Raw genomic sequence first — 15,192 nt, 5'->3', positions numbered from 1 at the left:
GAGCAGCCACCATGTTGTGGTGCCCACCAAGTAGTTGTTGAAATTGGCGTCAAACATTTGCAGCCCCCCAGGGGCTGGTGGGCACACAGACCACCTGGGAGAAGTGGGATTTCTGATGAGCCCGTAGCAGCCGAAGGCGTGTGCACACCTCACACCCGCCCTGATGCAGGTACAACACGGTCCCCCACATTGCCATGCTTGCCTCCTCACATGCACGCTGCCAGGCCCACACACACTCACACCCGAGCACACCCCCACATCCACTTGCTGGTACGTTGGGGAGGGCATGCGACTGCAATGACCTCAGGAGTGGCGAGTTGAGTTGTTTTTTCGCTGCGACACATGTTCCCACAATAAAGAGAACAGGAAGGGACTCCGGCCAGGGACAGGAAGGGGAAGCGGACTGCATGCAGGAGCCGGCACTGGGCTGTGAGGGGGGGTGGACATAGGGACAGAGGACAGACAGCGGTTGGGTGGGGAGGTGGGACGCCCCTTGGGGGCATCTCTGCCCTGGTGGTCCTTTCCATTGCAGCCCCTCACAGACAGGAAACCAAGGCCAGGGACTGGTTTGTTCTCACCAGGGAGGGCTGGCAGAGCTGGCATCTGACCCAGGTCCCTCTGCCACCAGGCTCCCTCCAGCCCTGTTCCTGCAGCCCACCTGGCAGTGACCAAGAGGAGGCCCACCCTGGGATCTCTGCGGCAGCCCCCTCCAGGGCATGTGGCACCCCCAGGGCGCCTGGCCTGGACCGTGGCAGTCTCCCGGGACCCCCGGAGGTAAGTCACTGTTCCATGAAATCTGCCCATACCAGGGGCTCAGAGCAGGTGTTCTGCATTGTCACATGGGACTGTGCGTGCCTGATGGCAGGGACAGGGTTCTTCCTGCTCCCAAGCTTGGCCTAGGAACTGGACACAGGAGGTGCTCATTAGCGCTCCACAGTTGGGGTGACACAGGGACCAAGTGTGGAGGGGCGGCAAGGTGCCCACAGCCATAAGCAACGCGGGGCCCGGAGGCAGGCCTGACCCCAGCCCCTGTCTGGTATCTACAACTGGCCTCAGTTCCAGAGGCCACCATCCCCCTTCCCTGCCATGCCCCTGCGCTGGGGATACAGTGCCAGCTAGGCTGACCTGGGGGATATCTGAAACCTGTGACCCTTCCCACCGGTTAGTCTTCGAGGACCCATCCCCAGGCGAGGATCTTGAGGGGGAAATTGGCTTCTGTCCTTGAGACCCACATCTGCCTTTTCCCTTGATGCCCGTGCTCACTGCCCCATGCCCTGCCACAGAGCAGTTGGGCTTCCAGCTGGGACTTAGTAGTCCTGGGCTGGCATCCAGATGCGGAAGGGGGAGGAGGCAACATTCGGTGGAGGGGGGCCGAGGACCCCTGCCCTGCGACTCCACACCCTCTCAGTTTTCTGAGGCTGGTTGACCCTCAGCACTAGCATCTGCCCCTCTTCCAGGAAGCCTCCCTGGGTTTCCCCAGCCCTGAATGCCCCCCTTTCACAAGCACCGTCCTTCTTTCCCGAGGATCACCACCACCTTTAACCCCAGCTGGGGATCCCCGACAGGCTTATTGGCTTAGGCTCCTTTGACCTTTGCACCTGCCCTGAGAAACCTGTCTTGTCCCATAACAAGGAACTAAATGCCGGCTCTTCCTGGAAGCCCCCAGCCCTGCAGGGTCATAACCGGCTCTTCTCAGTGAGCCACCGGCAACCTCTGCGTGCTGCCGTGAAACAAGTGCGTGGTTAGCTTGAGGTGCACGTGTTCTCTGAGCACCACGGAACCGCTTGGCTCCCTGGGAGCCTTCCCTCCCTGCTGTCTCCAACACATATGGAGCAGTCTGCACCCGTAGGTGCTCCAAAGCATTGGTTGCTCTCAGCCAAACAATCCAAGGCCAGGTCAGGCCTTCCTGTGGCTTTGGAGACAGACAGCCTGGCTCCAGGTCCCGGTCACACCCCTCATGGGCCGGGTTGCCTTGGGTGGGCCACTTAACTCCATCTGTGTCACAGACATGGTGTGGCCATCCAGAGGGCACGCAGGGACCAGGACAAGTGCGGTAATGTGGTTCCTGGTATCAGCACTACTCGATGGCAGCATCACCTTTCGTTCTCTGTCCCTAAAGGCCCACACGTGTTCCTGGCTGGGTGGGCAGGATCAGTCTCAGGTGGAGAATGAACAGGCGTTCTTGAGATCCCAGGCACGGGGGTCCTGGGGGCCCTCCGTGCACCCGGGGTGCAGCAGCTTCTCAGCAACATTCCGGGGCTGCCTGGGAGAGGCCCCAGGCAGGGGAGGGCAGTGCCCAGAATTATCCACCAATCGCACGGGCTCCTGGCACTGAAGCACGCTTATCTGCCCAGCCCAGCATGGGGGGGTGGCCGGGCTGGCTGAGGCGGGACACTGCCTAGGGGCTGGACACGGAACAGCCCCAATCCCTACTGGGTGGGTGACAGCCACTGAGGAGTCTTGAGTGTCCCTGCAGGCTGGTGGCCAGCGGCTGCCCCATCTTCTGCACCATGTCGGACGGCGAGGGCCCCTCAGCTGGTGAGTGGCAGCGCTATATTTACTCGCCAGGGCTCCGGTTGCAGAGCCGAGGCCGCCGGTCGCTGAGGGCACTGGGCCCCTGCAGGCTGCAGGCAGCTGTGGGGCTGGACCCCCGTCCTCCTCTTGTGATGCCAGGGCTTCGAGCCTGGGGAAGCTTCACTTTCAAAGTCAAGTTCTTCCGCACCCCTGCTCCCCGTGGCTAGGGCAGGAAGTCCCAGGCTGGCAGCCCAGGGAGGGGAGTTGCTGGCCCACAGGGACGCAGGGACTTAGATCCGGGCCAGACCCTGAGGTGGGCTCAGGGTGGCATAGGCCCTTGACACCACATGCAAATCAGTGTGTGTGAACGTTTAACGGGGGGACAGTCCATAGGTTCCTTGGGAGTCTGAGATGGCTGGGAATTCCCGAGTCCCCTGCCCACGGGCAAGAGGCAAGGGCCCCAGGAGCCTCAGAACCCTCTAGGCTAGAAATTGCCAAGGCCACAGGTGAGTGGAGAGGTGGTCGGTTCTGGGGCCTGCCCACATGCCCTCCACTCTCTCTGGGGCCAGAGGCTGTGGAGGCGATTGGCTACCCCTGGCTGCCCTCAGTTAAAGGAGCAGCTCTGCAGTGGTGCGAGGGCTGGGGACAGCCTTATCCAGGGGTAGCTCAGGGACTCTGGAGTTGGGCTCTTTGGATTCAACTCCAGTTCTTTCCTCTCCAGGTTGGGTGACCTTGGGCAAGTGGCTTAACTTCTCTGAGTTTCGGTGTCCCCAGGTGAAAATGGAGACAGTGGCAATTCAATGTAATGATGAGTGACAGGGTTTGCCTGTGCCCATCCTTCGTGTATGAGCACCTCCTGCCCCCCCCCCCCCTGGAGAAGTGAGTGGCCCCAGGGCAGGAGCCCAGAGAGACGGGCTCTTCCCAGTCTCTTCCGGCATCTCTTCCAGCAGGGCTTCCTTTGGAAGCCACAGTTTGCTTCTGGCCCACAGAAGCCTTCTTCCTGGACCTGCCGAGCCGTCCTGAGAGCTGCTGGGGTAGGTTGTGGGCAGCACAGGGCATGGTTTGATGGACAGTCTGGTGCCTGGGTCTGGCTCTGTGTGTGCTGGGGAGGGGGACATGGACAACAGCAGCCTGACCTGCCCTCTTCATCAGGCGCCAGCTGTGCGGCTGCCAGGCATCGCTCGCGGGCTGCTCAGGCTGCCAGAGCCGGGGAGCCGGCAGACAGCCCCTCCTGGCTGGCGGTGCCCCACACCTGACGCGAACCCGGAATAGCACTCTCCCTTCACCAGGGACATGGCCCTGCTTTCAGCAGCTTGTAAAGCCAGCCGCAAGGAGATGAGTATTTCAGGAAGGCAGGGGCAATATTTAGCCATCGGGGTGATGGAATGGGTGCTGAGTGCCTGTGTGTCGCCCGGGACGGGAGGACTTGTGGGCCTCCCTGTCCCTCACTGCTCAGGACAGGGATGTTTGGGCTTGGAGGCAGGGCAGTGCTCCATCCTGACCCTGTCTGTTCTGGCTGGAACGGTGGCCCTGGGCAGATTCTGGGCTTGGTTTCCCTGGTGACAAAATCCTGTGTGGTGGTCTTTGTCTGTGAAGCATGGGGCCCGACATGAGCCAGGTCTGCAGGAATTCAGGCAGGCTGGCAAGGGGAGCATGTTACTTATGGAGCCTGAGGTCCAGGCCTGTCTAGGATCCCTGCCCCACAGCGACAGGGACACAAGATGCCCTGAGATGCTTCTACCTGGTTTTTCATCAGCAATCCCTGGACCTGTTACAACAACAGGAACATCTCAATTCTCCACTCACAACCTGTGTGACCTTAGGCAAATTACACAAGAGCACAGGGTCTTCTTTTTTCTCATCTGTTAAACGGGGACAATAATAGAACATCAGCTCCTTGTGGTGCAGTAAGAATTAAATGACCCAAAGCTAAGCCTGGCTTCTTGTTAGCTGTTGTTATCATTATTCAACCATTAGTTAAGCTGCCGCCCAGAGAAAGAAACAAAGGAACCAAATTATCTGCTGGGTCCTGGACACTGTGGACATGCCAACCCCACTGCAGAGTGCTCTGAAGCAAATGATCTCAGAGAAGCAAAGACTGGCCCAAGGTCATCTGGTGGAGCAGAGATTTGAATGCAAGTCCCCAACTGGCTTGCTTGGAGCCCCAACCAGATCTCTCTCCAGGGGGCCCCACCCTGCACATGGGAGGTGGCTGGGCTGGCCTTGGAGGGCTTTGTTGTCTGCTGCAACCCCCCCACCCCTATTTCAGAGACAGTTAGGTCAACATTGCCCGCAATAATTTGGAGCCTGTAGGAAAAAAAATGTGGTACCTTGTTAGGGCATCAGGAAAATTCCGCAGAGCAGGAGCGCAGCAGGAGGTGGCGGGCTTCACTCTGGGATTTATGGCCAGGCGCCTGGGCAGGCAGCACCAGGCTAGAGTTACCAGGGAGTCAGCACCATATTTATAGCAGGGACCGCCAGGCCACACTTCAGGCCAGTGGCGGCGCGTCCTTTACAGTTGCCTGCATTCCAGGCCTGGCTCTGCCTCTGAGGTGCAGGCAAGGTACCTACTGAGCCTCAGCGTCCTCATCTGTAAAATAGGGGACTGGCAGTGACCCTCGCTGGTCTGGAGTCAGGGTCTTAAAGTGCTGAGCACCTGCCGGCCATTCTGGGTGGGAGCATGGAACAGGGAGGCAGAAGGGACTGGCTTTGCACATCCTGGGTGTGTGGATTGTCTCTTCCGGCCTTTGACCTTGAGATATACCCTTTCCCCTCTCTGCAGGAACTTCCTGCTATTGCCCCACCACACCCCACCTTCTTCGGTGTTGGGAAGGTTTCCAGCTCAACTTCACTATTCTGAGCACCACAGAGCAGGCTGCAGAGTCTCAGAGAGCAAGGAATGTAGGCAGATCCCAAGCCCAGGGTTTGAATTCCTGCTCTGCTGCTCCCTGGCTCTGTGGCCCGGGCAAGTCACTTAGCCTCTCTAAGACTCAGTTGTGGGTGGGCATTCACCCTACTGTGGAGGATAAGGATAAGTACATGCCCAGCCAGTCCAGTGACCCTCCATCTCCTGTGTAAGCTCAGGCTTTCTCTCTTGTGCAATAGGGAGCCAGCGATGGCTCTGGAGTAAGGGGGTGCCTGGATTGTTTCAGTGCTGTAGGTGAAGGGACTGAAGACAGAATCTGGAGGATGAGAGGTCGGATTGTCCTGAGGGGAGGGGATGAGGCCAACGTCCAGTGGAGATCTGGACGTTGCTGTATAGAGGGCTGGTGAAAGCGGGGCGGGGGCTAAGGGTGACCTGGAGAGACCCGGCAGTGGCTCAGGTTCCATGTGTGAAAGCAAGTCCACGTGGAGGGAAAGCCCAGATCAGAGGAGGTCCCATGTCTACCATGCACGCATTCCCCTCTGACCCTCAGTCACGTTCTTTGTGAGGGGTGGTGACAAAAAGCCTCCACTGTCTCCCTTCTAATTTCATGAGATCCCCTTTTTCCTACCCCTCCCTTTTTTTCCTCTACCTTCTATATATGAGAGAAAACCTTCAACACTTGTCTCCGAGTCTGGCTAATTTCAATTAGCATAATTTCAATTTCCACTTACCAGCAAATGACAGAATTTCATTCTTTACAGTTGAGCAGAAGAACCCCATGGTGTATGTACACCACATTTTCTTTTTTTTTTTTTTTTTAAAGAGAGAGAGATGAGAGAGAGAGAGAGAGAGAGAGAGAGAATTTTTTAATATTTATTTATTTTAGTTCTCGGAGAGAGACACAACATCTTCGTTTGTATGTGGTGCTGAGGATCGAACCCGGGCCGCACGCACGCCAGGCGAGCGCGCTACCGCTTGAGCCACATCCCCAGCCCATACACCACATTTTCTTTACCCATTGACCTGTTGGTGGAGGCCTAGGCTAGTTCTATAACTTGGCTGTTGTGAGTCACGCAGCTATAAACATTGGTGTGCATGCGTTGCTATAAGATGCTGATTTTAGTTCTTATAGATAAATAGTGAGGAGTGGAATAGCTGGGTGACACATCATATATTATATCACGTTCCTAACCTTTTGAGGAATCCACAGTGATTTCCACAGTGCTTGCCTTTATTTGCAGTCCCACCGCCAATGCACTAGTGTTCCTTTCTCCCCGCATCCTCGCCAGCATTGATTGTTACTGTATTCCTGATGACTGCCATTGTAACTGGGGCGTTCCCGGTTACATTGTCCCCAGTTACAGTGTTGCATTCCCTGATGGTTGAGGACATTGAACATTGTTTCATAGGTTTGTTGGTCATTTGCAGTCCTTCTTCTGAGAAATGTCTGTTAGCTCATTTGCCCATTTGATGGAATCTCTTTTTGGTGTTGGGTTTTTCGAGTTCTGGCAAAGATCTTCCCATTCTGCAGGCTCTCTCTCCACACTTGGATTCATTTTCTGTGCAGAAGGCTTTTTAATTGGACACCATCCCACTTGATTTTTTTTCTTGAGCTTTAGGGGTCTTGTTAAGGAAATCTGTGCCTGGGCCTTTTATATTTTCTTGGAGCAGTCGCAGTGTTTCTGGTCTAGTTCTGAGGTCTTTGATCCACTTTGAGTTGACTTTTGTGTTGGGTGAGAGATAGGGATCAAGTTTCATTCTTCTAAATGTGGCTATTTAGTGTCCCCCCAACACACCATCTGTTAAAAAGGCTGTCTTTATTCCAGTGCATGTTTTTGGTCCCTTTGTCAAGGATCGAATAACTGTATCCGTGTGGGGTTTTCTGTGTGTCTTCTATACGGTTCCATTGTCCTGCCCGTCTGTTTTTATGTCAATACTAGGCTGCTTTTGTTACTATAGCTCTTTAGTATAATTAGAAATAAGTGATCGTGATGATTGGGCATGCATCTTTAAACTGTCACTGGAGAGGCACTGGGCACCTGTGATGTAGCCTCACGAGGAGGCCTAGAGAGGAGGCCTGGCAGAAGCAGAAGAACCCAGCCCTGGCCCCATGGTCCTGCCCATAGGGAGGGGGTGAGGCCATGGTCTTCAGGGGGAAACCAAGGCCCAAGAGAAGGACAGACTGCCTCCAAGTCATCTGGCAAGGATGAGACAGGCAGGTTCTCAGGCTGCATTCCCTCACAGCCACCCGGGGCACGCTGTGCTGAGGTATCCTTTTCTCCTGCCCAAAGTCAGCTTATTATTGAGGCTTGGGGCAACCAGCCTCCTCTAGGGACACTTCCCTGAGTTCTGAGGCTCCCAGGGGACACTGCACCTGTCTTCCTCTCCTGCCCCTCCTGCTGGCTATTGGCATTGAATGATGCCAGCCTGGGCTCCTAAGCAGGGTGCAGGAATGTCCACTGTTGCATGTCCAGGTGAGGCTGTAGCCGGGTGACCATGGACAGGCCTCCCTCCCTTCCTGGACTCAGGGAGGCTATCCTTTTGTGATTACTGGCCTCGAATCCCATGGGCTAGCAGCACGTGGACATGCACACGTGGTCTGAGTTCAGATGCCAGGTGGGTGGGTACACCTGCTCACCCCTGTCCTCCCATACGCCGGAGACCTCTGAGCAGCAAAGGCATCAGTTTTCCTGCTAGAGCCCCGCCCCAGCAAAAATACCCTGAAATACCCTGGGGGCTTCTTCATATATGACAATGAATACAGGTCACAGGCTGTTAAGGATTCAACTTAGACATGAAACTGACATACTCTGTTGTTTTTGAAGTATTGGATCAATCTGAATTCAGCATTCTTGAGGCAATAAGTTAGTTTATTATTATTATTATTATTAATTACTGTTGTATTTTTAAAAAGAAACAAAGCTGCCTCCGCAGCCACCTGACTTGCACTTTCCTTGGCCCTGTGCAGTCCAGGTAAACTCAAGCTGGGCGTTGAAACAGGTGGAACATCTGCGGTCACACACGTCCAATTTCAGGTTTTTGACTTTGTGTTTATTTCAATGTTAAAATGTATGAAACCAGCCTGTTTCTTATGAACTGACTGTAAGTCAGGACTGGCGTGGTCTGCATGGAAAATTCTAATTGCAGCGTTCAAAGCAGCGAAGGTGCTTGTTCATTTCGGGTCTGGTGATTAGGGCAGGTCCCCTCACGGTGTCTCAGTGACATCCTCCAGCAGCGACCCATGTTTCGAGTCCCTGCTACCTGAGAAGACACCAAGCACAAGCAACTAAGTGCTCCCACCAGGAAGGGACACACTGTCTTGCCACTGGCATCTCATTGGAGGCAAGAGGGTGGAGACAGCCCTCCATGGTAGAACAGTCGTCATATCTGCCCACTCTGGACCATCTCCCTATTGACATTTTGTTTTGTTGGTGCTGGAGATTGAACCCAGGGGGTACTTTGTCACTGAGCCACATCCCCAGTCCTTTTTATTTTTTATTTTGAGGTAGGGTTTCACTAAGTTGCTTAGGGCTTCACCAAATTGCTGTGGCTGGCCTCAAACTTGCAATCCTCCTATTTTTTTTTCCTTCCTTCAAAAAAAGTGATCCATTTTAGTTGTGAACCCTTCATAATATATATATTGTGTGGGCTGTGGTCACCCAGCATCTAAAATGTTGATCATGAGACTTCCAACATGCAAATCACAAAGCATGGGGCAAGGTCTTTCAAACCATCCTTCTCTCATGTGACTTCAATTTGCACTTCAAGGCACAAAATCATCCCCCCCTCCATTGGACAGTGAGGTTGACGCCATGTCTTGGTCGTGTTGAGTGGTGCTGCGGTGGCCTTGGGCGTACGGGTATCTCTTCTGCAGGCTGATTTCACTGCCTTTGGTGATAGATCGGAAGTGGGCAAGCGGGGTCCTAGGGTAGCTCTTAGTTTTTGAGGACCCTCCACACTGTTTTCCATGATGACTGTTGTCATTTACACCAACAGTGTGCAGGCTCCTGTTTCTTCCCATCTGGCCAGCGCTCGGCGGTGCTCTGCTGGATAACGGCCACTGCTGCAGGATGGAGGTGCTTTCTTGTGGTTTCAGTTTGCATTGCCGTGATGATTAGCGATGTGGGCCCATTTTTATACACCTGTTGGCCATCTGTGTGTCTTTTGGGGAACTGTCTGTTCAAATCTTTTGCCCCTTTTAATCGGATTACTTGGTATCATGCTATTGAGCTGTTTGAGTTCCTTATGTATACTCTGCATATGAAGCTCATGACAGATGTATATGGTCCTGCCTTGCTATCCTCAGGGGACCCCTCCAGCACCCCCTGAAGATTCCAGAATCCCCGTTGCTCAAGTCTCTTATAGAAAATGGTGTGGGGTATGCATATAACCCCCACAATCTTCCCCTGGGCCCTCAATCATCTCTAGATTATTCACGGTGTCTAACGCGACCTAAGCTGTGTAAATAGTTTTTAGACTGTGTTATTTATTAAGGAAAGATGACAAGAAAAATATGTCTCTACCTGTTCAGCACAGACAGAACCATGGTAGGCCTCGCCACATGGTGCAGGACAGCAACAATGTAACATCTTTCTCAAACTTTTGATCCTGGTTTGGCGACTCCACAGAGGCAGAGCCCAAGGACTGGGGCCACAGTGTGGGCAGGTGTTCCCTCCTGTCCTGTAGGTTGTGTCTCCACCTGTGGACTGTAATCCCACTCACCTCATTGGTCTTATTTATTCTTCTGGTACCTGTGAGGGGTTTTTGTGTTTGTTTTGCGGTACGGGGGACGGAACCCTGGGTCTTGCTCATGCTAGGCAAGCGCCTGACCACAGAGCCACGCCCCAGCCCCTCGCCTGGGCTTCTGAGGTCTTATGAAAGGAATCCTTGCCAGGTCGAGTGTTCGTCAATGGATGAATGGGTTTAAAAAAAAATTCAGTCTATTATGCTATGGAAGACTGTCCAGCCACAAAAAGATGAAATCCTGCATCTGTGACAGCACCGATGACCCAGCACAGGGTGAATCTGTGTTGGTGACGTAAGGCAGACAGAAAGACGAACCCTGCCTGATGCCAGTCACAGGCGAAGTCAGGAAAAGGTTGATCCCCTGAAATAGAAGGGTGTCACCAGGGACCTGGGGCAATGGGTGGGGGAATAAATTTCAGGACATCTAGTGTTCAGCCAGGTGACTAGTGAATGAGAACACACCACATTCTTGAGGAGTGTACTGTGGGAGTTCTTCTGTTCTCTCAGCACAAAACCATGGTAAGTTAATGAGCTGTCCCACTTGTTAATCAGCTAGACTTAACCATTCCACAAGGTGCCCACACTTCGGAACATGACGTTGTACATAATAAGATCACACAATGTCACCTTTCAGTTAAAAAACTTTTTATTCCCCAATTTTAAAGACTATTGGGACAGAAACAGAAAGGGGACAGATATGGGACACAGTCATTTGTAGGCCAAGGAGAGAGGCTGCAGAAGAAACCACGTCTGCCCACCCTGATCTCAGACCTGCGTCCTTCACAGTTGTGAAGAACGGATTCGTGCTGCCTAGGGGAAGCGCAAAAATAGATTTCTGAAGGATTTGGTCCTAATATCAGCAAGGAAAAAGCTTCACAAGAGAAACTTATTGGCTGTTAATGGCCAAAAAATTTCATTTGACAATTTATTTGCTAAGGCACAAAAGAGGGAGTTGGGGTGGGTAGGCCGTGGGGCCGGATTGTCGGGTGCAGATCCAAAACATGGGACCTGAGTTCAGCAGGAAGTGACCACAGAAGTATAAGGGAGACTCTGTGTAAACCGCAAGGAGACTCCACTTCTCCGATGTGGACACTGTTCCCCTGGTTCTGTGTCACCAGCGATAGAAGCTTAATCACAGGCTGCCCCACTGACTTACGGCATGTGTGTGCAGAGCTGGACAAATTACAGAAAAATGTACAGCCTCGGGGGCAACGTGTGTAACGGGATGAGACCACAGAGCCTGGGGATGTCCCCAAGCCCTTCCCCAAGAGCCAGTGAAGTCTGCGGGGATGGCGAATGGGATCGCTGAGCTCCATGGGAGGGAGGGGGTATGCCACAGCCCAGCCCCTGACCCCTGCTCTCTATTAAATTGAAACACACCTTCTAGGAAGCTCACCCCCAGGATTTTGTTTTTTGCTTTTTGGTTTGTTTGTTTGTTTAATGTGGAGCCGGGGATGGAACCCAGTGCCTCATGCATGCTAGGCAAGCCCTCGATCGCCGGGCCACGACCCCGGCCCTTGTTTTTTGCTTTTTCGGGGTGGAAAACAGGCCAAGCCCTGGTTCAGTTGCAGAAGACACCCCCGCCCCCCGCCCCGCCGCTGCCGGCTGAAGGGACCTGCTCACAGTCTGAGCTGACATTCTGTCGCATGGTGGCTTATTAACCATGTGCTGTGCGTGGGGTGTCCTGCTGGGCCCTGCGGTGTGAGGCCAGAGCAGGGGCTTCAACCCCGGGTCTCCTGTCGGGGGATTCGCCTTCACCAACCGCTGAGAACCCGTACAGGAGGCCCTTCACAAGGGGTTCCCTTCACACACACACGCCGCCCGACTCCCTAGAACCTTGCTTGGTAGACGTGATGGCTCCGTTTTACAGGTGAGCAAACTCGGGTCTACGCGAACTCAGGGTCTCGCCCCACATCACCCCGCGCAGGTGCAGGCCGGGCCATCCCTCAGCACACTCCTTCCCAGACGGGGGCTGGGTCGCAGCAGGCTCAAGAAGGAGCCAAGAGAAGCCACCAGCCTCCCCGCCTTTCTTGGAGAGCAGATCCTGTGGGGGGGAGCCGGAGGCATGGCCCTGGGCCAGTGGTCACTACAGCACTGGCCTCCAAGTCCGTTGTCTCTGGAGAGGTTTCCACAGTCCTGGGCAGGTGTGTGACACAGAGGAACTCACCTCGTCCTTGGAGCCCAGTCCAGAGCCCGCGGCTCCTTGGCAGCGCCAGCCTCCTGTCTGGAGTAGCTGCTGGCTCTTAAGTGACTACTGTCAAGCTGGGTCCCCTGGCTCTGCCCCATGACCAGCGTGGGCTCAGCCACACCTGTAGCCATTCTCTCCCAACCCAGCACCGTCCCAGGCCTGCCGAGGAGGGCACTTCTGGCTACCTGGTGTCCCAGAAGTGTGGACACCTTGTGCTGGCCCCTCCCGCGGGCAGGCCCCTCCCCCAGGGCTCCCAGGTCCTCCAGGTGAGAGGTCCGTTCACTGGGCCTGTGCTGCTGCCCTGCCCTGGGCGCCCCCCCATCTGTTTTCTTATCTGTGCTTGTCACAGCCTTGGGAGTCACGGTGCCACCTCACAGGCCCTAACGCCTGAGGTGAGCACAATGAGAGAGACAGAAAAATAGCCCCCACATCCAGGAAAACAAAGCCTCGGACTCCCAGGTCCCCTGGAAACTGGGAGGGGGAGGGCCCCAAGCTCTGCCCCCCTTGGCCCCAGGGTGGAGCCCAGGGGCAGGGAAGGCCTCTGTGCCTAGCCCAGGCGCATTTGGGGGATAGGCTGCCTGGCCTGAGGGGAGCTGGGGGTCTGCAGGGAGGAGGGAGGGCCACATCCTGCACTGGGGGTGGGCTTGGCCCGGGTTGGAGAGGACTGTGGGCAAGGCCAGGGCTCTTGGGCGAGGGCCTGCAGGGCACCCCAGTCTGGATCCTCAAGACACACCCACCAGCCCAGGCCCATTCTGGGTCAGGGTTATAAAGGGAAGCTGGGTGCCCCCTCTAATTCGGGGTCTCAGCAAGGGGACCAGCCAGGGTCGGGGAGGCCCAAGTGAAGGCCTCGGACCCACCAACTCCACCCTCACAGCCAGAAGGCACCAAGCCCCCGATCTGTGCAGGCCACAGCTAGACGGTGGCCATTCAGGCTCAGGGTTGCCCCGGGGGCCTGTGAGGTCTCCCTGCAGGACAGAGATGCTCAGAGGGGGCGCCCCATCTTACCTGGGTCGCATGGCTGAGTCAGGAGTGTCAGACCTAAAAAATAAGTAAATAAATAAACCCAAAGAAAAAAACAAAACACACAAAAAAACACCCCCTTCTGATTTTTCCTCCATCTTGAACCCCGTTGAGCTTCAGCCAGGAGGAGAGGTTTCCTAAGCAGGGCCACCGGGAGACCCTGCATGTCCCTGCTCCAGAGGAGGCCCTCGCGTTGCCAGCTGAGTCCGCGGGGCCACCCCCCACACTGGGTTTCCTGCCCCTGTGGGGTCTTCCCGGTGACCTTAACCTCAGGGCAGCAACGGGACCCTGTGAGTGGGACTGGGGCTGGGGCCGCCGGCCAGGGGAGCTGTCCTCAGGCCCCTCTGAGGGGACCCGGGAGGCCCAGGGGAAGGCCAGGATGCTCCTGGCTGCCGGCTGGAGGGGAGGGTCCTGGTTCCAGTTCTGACTCCTTTATTATTATTATTATTATTATTATTATTATTATTATTATTATTATCATCATTATTTTTTGGTAATAATCGATTTTAGAACCTTTTCATCACCCCAAGGAAATCCCGTTCCTGCTAGGGTCACGCACACCCGCTGGCCCCTGGCAGCCACCGCCCGGTTCCCGTTCTACAGACTCACATCTCTCGAGTGGACCCAGCTGGCTCAGGGCTCCTGTGCCTTTTGGCTTCTTTGACTCAGGACGGGTTTTCAAGTCCCCCCACACGGCAGCCCTGTCCCTGCTTCTTTCTGAATGGGGTCTCACCACAGGGACGGCCGCGGCCTGTGGATGCACTCATCAGCGGACGACGCCTGGCCATTCTCCTTCCCTGGCCCTCATGCACCCTGTGGACACCGGGTGCAGTTTCTTGATCCACCCCTTGGGTACCCCCCTGGCAGTGGCGCTGTGGGGCAGGTAGAGGGGAGCTAGGCCGAGCTCTGAGGACCGGCCAGGCTGCTCTCCACCGCGGCTCCGCTCCTGCCCTGCGCCTGCGGGTTCTGCTTTCACCACCTGCTCACAGACACCTGCCACTGTGCTTTGGTCACAGCCAGTGGCCTCTCCCGCGGGTGTGAAGTGGCATCTCCCTGCGGTTTCCAGTCACATTTCCCCAGTGACTCAGGCTGCGGAGCGCCTCCCATGTGCTCATTGGCCATCACCCCTGGGCTCTGGGACCTGCAAACCAGGGACAAAGCTCTGCCTTGTCGGCTGCGGGGAGGGGAGGGAGCCAGGTTCAGGTCTGGCGCGCAGTGGCTGTCCGCGGGCTCTACCTGCCTCAAGTCGCGACCAGAGCGAGGGCCCCTCCTGGGACGGCTGGTGCGAGATGGCCGTGGGAGGAGCAGTGAGGTTTCTGTGGGTCCCGAACCCCTCAGAAAGGCTCAGAGGGCATCAGAGAAGGGGTCAGGGCACTGGCCACCCCTGGGTGGTCCTTCCCCCAGCTTTGAGGCCCTGTAGCCAAGCAGGGGAGCCGCTCACGGCCGTGCACACAGCGTTGCCCCTCACTGGGCACCTGGCGACGGCCTCTGTGGGTTCTTATGGGTCGTTGGGCTCCACATGCGGCTTCGTGGTCTTGCTGTGGCCAGCTTGCTAAGCTGAGCCCGTCAGTGGGGAGCTCTGGAGCCAGGAGCACCCCTGTCCGGGAGCCTGCAGCCCCGCGGAGGCGTCAAGGGTCAGGCTGATGGTGTGGCCGTGATGGGAGTCGGCAGGAGAGGGAGACCACAGTCAGCTGGGCACAGTGGAACCCAGTCTGCCACTGAGAGTGAGCTGATTAGGCCCCGGAGGGACCGGTTCTGTTCTGTTCCTGAACCCCGTGGGACAGTGAGAAGAGGGCCACTGAGGGCCGTCCTGGGTGTTCAGTGGAGGCTACAAGGTGGAAAGCCCACCATATATCTG

The 15,192-nt window shown here is 55.7% G+C and overlaps 1 protein-coding gene across 2 annotated transcripts in view; it reads left to right on the top strand.

The window, feature by feature from the left end:
• Nucleotides 1–455: 455 nt before the first annotated feature.
• Eml1 (EMAP like 1) overlaps nucleotides 456–15,192 on the top strand; it is a 183,191-nt gene continuing 168,454 nt past the window's right edge. The window contains exon 1 of one of the 2 annotated variants that reach the window (XM_076849665.2): nucleotides 456–774. In XM_076849665.2, coding sequence (XP_076705780.2) covers nucleotides 717–774 — 58 coding nt within the window. In that variant the 5' untranslated portion in view covers nucleotides 456–716. Of the gene's footprint in view, nucleotides 775–2,356; nucleotides 2,539–15,192 lie in introns of those variants that run through there. The other variant, XM_076849666.2, reaches the window with a different exon arrangement.

Source organism: Callospermophilus lateralis, chromosome 3, assembly GCF_048772815.1.
Source record: "Callospermophilus lateralis isolate mCalLat2 chromosome 3, mCalLat2.hap1, whole genome shotgun sequence".
Lineage (NCBI taxonomy): Eukaryota > Metazoa > Chordata > Mammalia > Rodentia > Sciuridae > Callospermophilus > Callospermophilus lateralis.
This window is presented reverse-complemented; position numbering and strand designations above follow the sequence as displayed.